Source organism: Trachinotus anak, unplaced genomic scaffold, assembly GCF_046630095.1.
Source record: "Trachinotus anak isolate AG129_WGS33_773 ecotype Australia unplaced genomic scaffold, CSIRO_AGI_Tana_v1 ptg000031l, whole genome shotgun sequence".
NCBI classification, from domain to species: Eukaryota; Metazoa; Chordata; class Actinopteri; order Carangiformes; family Carangidae; genus Trachinotus; species Trachinotus anak.
In genome coordinates, this window is record NW_027273882.1 from 7,241,488 (window position 1) to 7,249,826 (window position 8,339).

The 8,339-nt window shown below is 43.3% G+C and overlaps 1 protein-coding gene across 1 annotated transcript; it reads left to right on the plus strand.

Moving 5' to 3' along the window:
- Positions 1–1,116: 1,116 nt before the first annotated feature.
- On the plus strand, positions 1,117–6,374 carry LOC139612450 (5-hydroxytryptamine receptor 1B-like). Its single transcript, XM_071468041.1, has one exon. It carries the CDS (start codon positions 1,570–1,572, stop codon positions 2,722–2,724), a length of 1,155 nt encoding a protein of 384 aa, XP_071324142.1. The 5' UTR covers positions 1,117–1,569; the 3' UTR covers positions 2,725–6,374.
- Positions 6,375–8,339: the final 1,965 nt, after the last annotated feature.

Consider the following 8,339-nt stretch of genomic DNA (forward strand, 5'->3'; position numbering starts at 1 on the left):
ATCAGCTGATTGGATCTGGTCACAGATATGATTCAAGACACGTGAGGTCACGTCCTCTGCGGGTTTTTTCTGTGAGTTCAGGGACATTATCAGCCTGGGGGGTATTTTATAATCTCAATTAAAATACAAATGGTTTTTGTTTTAAATGCTTATTCCAACACTTTTACATTTCGCTACTTTTAGCCCAGCAAAGATTTTTTTTTTTTTTACCTTCATTTGACGAAAGGAAATCTTAACTCAAGGTTCACTTACCGGCTTTTTTATGGCTTTCAACTGCACTTTGTGGTTAGTGTATAGTTACTGTCCTTTGCTGCTGCTCAGTGGCAAAAAAGTTGCAGCAGTATTGAAAAGCCACAGATATGACTGAGGTATCTGAGAATAAAATCCCACTCAATGGTGCATTTTGTGGCTGTTCTGGAGCTTTCAGCTTTGTTACTTGATTTTCATTTGTAGAGTTGGACATGACAGCTGAGGAAATCATGATCATGTGTTATGACTGAAAGCTCCAGAGCAGCTACTAAATAGACCCAGTGGAGGGGATGTTCTGTCAAATGCTGCGTTCAAGGTTGAAAATGAACTTTGAACCTTTTTATTATTATTTTTATATTTTACTGATGAGTTCACTGTGAAATGCCCTGTTCACTGGGAGGTGGAGAGAGAGTCTGTAACCATAACAACAAAAAGAACAATTGCACTTCATGGATGATGAAAATGCAAAAAGGTGATAAACAAAAGATCCACGAGGCTGAACAGCCTGTTTATTATTAACACCTTATACATATTTCATTTCTAAATATCAAGGTTATCATCAATACCAGTGTATAATGACACCATCCTGAAAAAAAACGGGCCCAGTATTTTGTCAATAATCAATATTAGTATTGGCCTTAAGAAATCCAGTATAGGGGTAGACTTTATCAGAGAGCAAAATGAAAAAAATACAAATCAAGAGGCCCTTTAGCATTTTAGCATTTGAGAGAGAGAGGGAGAGGGAAGGGAGGATGGGGGAGTATGGGTGGGACGGTGAGAGAGAGAGAGAGAGAGAGAGAGAGAGAGAGAGAGAGAGAGAGAGAGAGGCAGTATAAAACCAGGAGTCAGTTCAGCAGCTCTGAACTTGTGAGGAGACACTGAGCGGATTAATAACCTGCTAATGTAGGTGATTGAAATGATTTCATTTCTGCTCCAGCACTGGACCGTGGTGTCTGGACAATGACTCTAATGTCACACGCACAGACGTGTGGATGATGAAAAGCTGCTTTACGCGCCGTTTCATTTTTATTTCATGTTTAAGTTGATCAAACGGTAAAAAATCAAAAAATCAAAAAATGAATAAAATGCTGGGGTGAAGTGAAAAAGATGAAGAAGAGGAGGCAGAAACGCGTCTTCATGCCAGCACCTGTCGTCTGATGGTTGGATACCTGCTGCTGCGCCTCTGCCGCAGATGGAGCCGCTTTCACTCTGCGCTGACGGAAGACGAGGAACGCCGGCGGTGGGTGAATATCTGAGGGATTTCAGAGTGATCTCCAGGCTTTCCAATGACAGGGGGATCTGACGAGGCAAGGTGGAGGCATGGAGATGGATGCCACTCAGCTCAAACCGACGCCTGCCATCTACGGAGAGCTGCTGAACATCTCCACCAACGACACCCATGCCAATTTCACGTCGAAAGCGGAGGAGAAGGACACTAACCTGGCTTTCCAGGCGGGTCTAGCGGTGACCTTAGCCCTCATAACTTTCGCCACGACGCTTTCAAACGCGTTCGTCATCGCCACTATTTACCAGTCCCGAAAACTACACACCCCGGCAAACTTTCTGATCGCCTCCCTGGCGGTCACGGACCTCCTGGTGTCCATTTTGGTGATGCCCATCAGCGCGCTGTACACAGTCAGCCAGACCTGGACCCTGGGCCAGGTCGTGTGCGACATCTGGCTCTCCTCGGATATAACGTGCTGCACCGCCTCCATCCTCCACCTGTGCGTAATTGCGCTGGACCGCTACTGGGCCATCACGGACGCGGTGGAGTACTCCAAGAAGCGCACGCCGGGGCGCGCAGCCGGGATGATCGCCACCGCCTGGGTGATCGCCATCTCCATCTCCCTGCCGCCTTTCTTCTGGCGCCAGGTGAAAGCAGAGGAGGTGACGAGCTGCAACGTGAACACCGACCACATTTTCTACACCATCTACTCCACCTTCGGCGCTTTCTACATCCCCACGCTGCTGCTCATCGCCCTGTACGGGAGGATTTACGTGGAAGCCCGGAAGCGCATCCTGAAGCAGTCGCACAACAAGCCGGGGAAGAGGCTCACCTCGGCGCACCTGATCACCAACTCCCCCGGCTCGGTGGCGTCCACCACCTCCCTGAACTACGGGACGAACGACGCCTCCTCCTGTGACACTACCTCGTCCGCAAACGTGAGCCAAGTCAAAGTGACGGTGTCCGACGCGCTGCTGGAGAAGAAGCGGATCTCGGCCGCCAGGGAGAAGAAGGCCACCAAAACTTTGGGAATAATCCTCGGAGCCTACATCATATGCTGGCTCCCGTTTTTCATTTACACTCTTCTAGTGCCTGTGTGTGAGTCCTGCTTCCACCCGGAGCTATTTGACATTTTCACCTGGCTGGGTTACCTCAACTCCTTAATCAACCCCATCATTTACACCATGTCCAACGAGGACTTTAAGCAGGCTTTCCACAAACTAATACGGTTTAGATGCTGCAGGGCATGAGCGATGATTACCAGCCATTACCCCCCCCCCCCCCCCCCCCCCCCCAAAAAAAAAAAAAATCCCTTCTCCAATCATCTGTGTAATGCCAGAAATTGAATCAAACCCACCATCACCCACAAATATGTCACTCCCCTGAGGGCCCCATCCCCAACATCCAGATTGTTTATGATAATGTGGCTGCAGACTGAGCTTCCACGGTGCAGAGGACTGTGGGGGTGCATCGACCTGCCACCCAGTCTGCATTGTGCTATCTGATGGCCCTGAGTGGTGGTAAATGGCTGTCATTTCCTGACTGGTGGAATTTCTGTTCCGGCCGGTGCAGAGGAGCGATAGCAGTGGATGTTGTGATGTGGAAGCTGCTGTGACTGGTTTGCAGTTGATAGTGTTATTATAATGACTTGGAGAAAGCCCATAGCCCCAGATGCAGGGGCCTCCCTCCACCCCCACCCCGCCTGTACGTGCTGCACTGGACTGTAGCCTACAGACTCACTTTGCCATATGAGTTTGACAGTCAACCTCAGTTGGCTTGTAAGCACAAACAGCTTAGCACTAAGCTACCGTGAGCCCCAAGGGCAAAAAATAAGATTTGTGTTCTGTTTCCTGACTCAATAAGGGGAAATACTGGTGCCTACAACATGTTTTAGTTTAGTTCCTCAGACGTGCCTGGCCCAGATGGAGATAAAAAGCATGATTTCAGTTTGAGAAAAAGATCAAAATTTGGTTCATTCTCGTGGCCAGAGTATGTGTTTTCTTTCCTCTTCTCGCTGTGGCTGACGTTCACTTTAAACAAGGCTCTGAAGTGAGTGTAAATGTACGAATCTTTATGCATCAGTGTAGTTTTTACCTTCATTTGCTTAAAGGAGTCTGGATTCAGCTCAGTGGGATGGGAATCATACTGTAAAAATCAACTCTGAATGGATGAAGAGCCAGTGGTCTATCTATCTGCATTCTTAATTGTTAATATTAGCTTTGATGTGCCATGCAAATTCAGAATCATCTCCAGATCCAGTTGAACAGGGGCTGATAAAACAGGGTTCCTACAGTCGTCTGCTGGAATTTGACATTTGTGTCTTCCACACTCGGAAAAAGTTGTAGAGGAAGATTTTTTTTTTTTTTAAAAAGAAAAGAAAAAAACGCTCTAAAATGTCACAGTATTCTGATCACAATCACCCGCTTTCCTCCGCCAAACTCTCACATGTTAAATGTCAAGCGTTAGCTGCAGCTGCTGAGCCCTCAGAAGAACATTTGTGGGACCTGAAAGAGACTGATTGCCAACAGCTTGAGAGGAGAAGATATGAAAACTGCAACAACAACAACAAAGTGCTGGACCCAAGTGGAAATCATGTTAGACACGTGCGGGGCTGTAGCTACGGTTGAGGACTCTGAGGTCATGACCTTGGTCTTGTTCCTGGGAATTTTCGGGGATTTGACAACCTGAGGTCACGTTCTCATGACGGTGAGTCATTTTAAGGTTTAGAGTCAAATTAAAGGGATTTTTAGAAGCATTTGTCTGTTTTTGAATCAAGGAGATAAAAAAATACAGAATATAAAATTTAAAATATAAATAAATGTATAAAATGCAAAGGAAACTCAGACTCAGATCAGATTTCTTTTGTTGTTGGTGGTGAGTAAGAAGTCAGGGTTGTGTTTGAGTAAATCTGACCTCTAACTAAAGCCTGAGCCACAGCCCTGCACATGTCAGGCAATAATTCAGAGTGGGACCTCCAGAGTGTGTAGGAACCCTGTCTTATCATTTTAAAGGAAGGATTTTGACTGATACGCAGGCTTTTGTTCTCTTGTTGAGAGTCAGAAGCAACAATCGATGCCACTCTCATGTCTCGTGTGTGTGAAAACCACAGTTAGCACCAGTTAGCACTTTAGCGCTGTCGGACTCTATATAGACCCTCTTTAAAAAAAGGAACAAAACTGATGCAACAGAACCACTCACTGCTTGTCAAAACCTGGCACCTGCATTACCCATAATGCATCTCAGTTGTCACCAGTCTGGATGGAGATTCAGGTGTGTTATGCTAGTAGCAGCTAATGTAACCTGAGGCCTGCAGCAGAGATGAGATTTTTTTACTTTTCAAGCTTGTAGGCTGACTCAAGGCACTGAAGGCCTCATACAGCTGTTTCACATATTCTTACGTAACAACTCCCCAACACATTGGTGCAATTCCTCACTAAGTACGGAGCTCGAGTCAGGACGCAGTCAGACTGGAAGCGGGGGAGGGTCTAACCTGGCTTCTTTCAAAGCTCTAACACCTACTAACGCCTCTAAAGCTCAATATTTAAAGGTATAATATGTAACTTTTCCACATTAAAATGTGTTAAAAGACTTAATCTGTTACATATTTTGTTGAGTTACTTTATCCCAAATGTTTCCAATAATTTTCAATTGTTAGAAATAGAAATGGTCCATTTCATTTGGTCTCCAGTCGACAGCATCACATTGCCTTTGCAGTCAGTGCTGTGTTTGTCTGCCAGAAGCATCAAAATAGACTTTTTCTCCATTTTTACATCTTGATTGTTTTTAACTATATATTTTATCCTAATGAAGGATTTTAGTCATCAGATCTTGAGCTATCAGAGAAACAAGCTGAGCAAACAGCGCCCAGCTGCTCCGAGACGTCCTGTGTCTACCAAATTACATCAGAGAAACTCAGATTTTTAACATGAAACAGCTTTATTCAGTGTTTTTGCCAGATTTAGTCACGTAGTCCATCTATTTTGGATGGGAGGAGACCTCTGTGGATAATTCAGCTCCTGGTAAAATCCTCCTGAATGACTGATACTGAAGGAATCCAAACCTGGAGAAGCTGACTGCCATAATGGCAATGGTGGTGAAGACAACAACTCCCATGATCCTACGCTACTTCACAATGTAACCATAGTGTGTATTTAATTTTCATCTGGTTTATTTACTCTGAAATGTAAAATGTGGGTTTGCAGGGAGTTTGTTGCATCAAGCTATTTCTTGGCGAACAACAGCAAATAGTTACACAGTTCAATTGTTTTTACATTTTATTTTGTGTATGAATTATACAAATATGATTCGTGTTAATGAGTGAGCTTCGGAGGCGGTGGTAACTGTAGTTTTTAAACAGCTAGCTAGCGAGGCTAGCTGAGTCCAGGTTCATACTTGACATTCGTACATGAGAGTGGTGTCAGTCTTTTCATCTAACTCTCAGCAAAAAGCTGAAAATAACAAACAGTTCCTTTTAAAGGCTTTCATGAAATGTAAAAAAAAGAAAAGAAAAATACTGCCAGAGATTCTGGTTCTCATCTTGTCGTGTAAATGAGTCTTTCTCGGCCGCCATGTTGGGTGTTTCAGCCAAGTTACTCTGCAGCCCTCCTGCTCCACTGCAGCTCTGTGATGAATAGTCTCTTTGTGTACAGTATTGATCAGCTCAGTGTGAAACTCATCTGGTGGCTCTGTCAATCCAATGGACGTTGCATCTCATCCAGGTTAGCTTCTGCTGTACAACGCTTCTGCACAACACAGGCGATGCACACGTGTAACTGCCCTGCTCTGGAGGACAAAATCCAACACACTTGGAGCACAAAAAAAAACAAAAAAACACTGCTGCTGTTGTGAAAACTGAAAAAATATCAATAAAAAAGGCCAATGGCATCACGAGGTTATGAAAGTTTGCCCTCATCTCCTCAATTTTCTAATTAAACATCTGCTTGAATGTGGCTCTGTGAAACACCGGGACAAAGAACAAGCTGACATTTCTTTTATCGCTGTCAGAATCTGCTGTGGTAATTTGCTTGGTGATGATAAAACATTTCACAGATGTGAGCCGATGGATGTGCCGCGTGACAGTGTTAACGCTTTGTAACTTCATTAACGGGCTGAGAAAGAAAAAAAAAAATCCAACTATGAGGAAAATGTAAGTTATGAATGTGTAATGAAAAGCACGCCTGCTTCCCACAGCATTTCTCTGCTGCATCTCTGAATCTATACATTCTTCTCCATGAGGGGGATCATGCTGTATACTGATGTGCACAGCTGATGTGCATGCAGTATAATGGGGTTTCTTCAGTATGTTATGTTACAGTGTGGATTTATTGCAGTTTTTGCATTTGATATCTTCATGTGATGCAAAGTGTTTTAAACAGTTACATTAACAAACACTTAAACTTTAAAAAATCATCACCTGAAGTTTATTTTCCTCTGAAATACATAAAAAACAAGAATTAAACAATATTTGGAAAAATAATAATTTAAATCAATTTGACTGAAAAATATGGTATCATTATAAAGAATGGAGATTTCTTTTGTATGCTAATGTTGCATGGAGCAGGGAAACACCACTACTGCAGCTGTGTGGGAGCCAGTGAATGTAACAGGCCGGTGTCCTGACCACCCAGTGCATGCTGGGAGAATGACCTCCCAGTGGTTAAGAGAATGGATGAATATTATAATTAGAAGAAATAAGTCAGTTGTGTTTTCAGGTCGTGTTTGTTTGCAGGATATTTGAAACCCTTTAATGAAATCTGGAGAAAAGTTGATGAGCTGAGGAACCAGAGGGTTGATTTCAGCCCACGTTCTTCTCGTGGTATCCACCCCTGCAGATCATTTCAGTTTTATGAGATTTCTCCTCCACCTCAAGACAAACTTTAACAGCAACATCTCTCTGCAGAAACTACGTTTGCTTTACTGTGAATGATGAACAGACCTGACAGTTTTCATTGGGACTTCTCCTCCGGCAGAATGTGCTCACACTGAGGTCAGATGTCAATTTGGGAAAGATGTGCTCATGGTTATAGATCAGCCACCGCACGTTTGAAAGTGTCCTGAGGAGGTTTTGACCACTTGTAGCACCAGACAACCCTTTCTCCTAAAAATGACATTTATAGACAACTAAACTGCAACAATAAATACACAAATATGTTTTATATACTTTTTCTACAATGTTCACAGACAACATGTTTGTTTACCACCAAAACATCTGATTTTTTGTAGGACAATCTCCATTTGCTGTGACTCCAGCTTTATTAAACAGTTTTTTGTTCAGACTCTCACAGCACTGAGTTAAGGTCAGAGAAAGATCCTGGTCTGGTTTAACACGGAAAAAGTTCACAGTGACCAAAGAGCTTTTGTTGCCTAAACCACGGACTCTAGGCTCTGGATGTGAACCTGGTCTCTTACTCAAACAGGAGGAAATAGTGTCTTTGTTGGGGACTATTTTCAGTGGCGGATTAATCTACATTTGATGCTCTAGTGAGTGTTTGAGGCAGTAGGATGGTGTAGTTTGTAGAACAGTGGAGCACAGAGCACTAAGATATATCAGGCTTTGATACACAGAATATTTATTAGTAGATCCCAACTGGTTTTTGTCATTTTATGGGATTTTATGACAATGAGAAAAATGTAGAATATGACCAGAGTTACTCTTTAAAATAACAGATTTATAGGACTGTGAAGCCTCAGCAGAGGTAAACGTTGTGTTATTGCTCTCTAGTTCAGATACATTACCTGCTGTCTTACACCAAAATATGTTGCCACTGGTTTATAATTTAAACAATTTTGACTTTTCACAAATGCTAGATATTTTCATTTTCCACCAAAGTCTTTAAATCTGCCAGTAGGTCTGAACTGTCTAGCA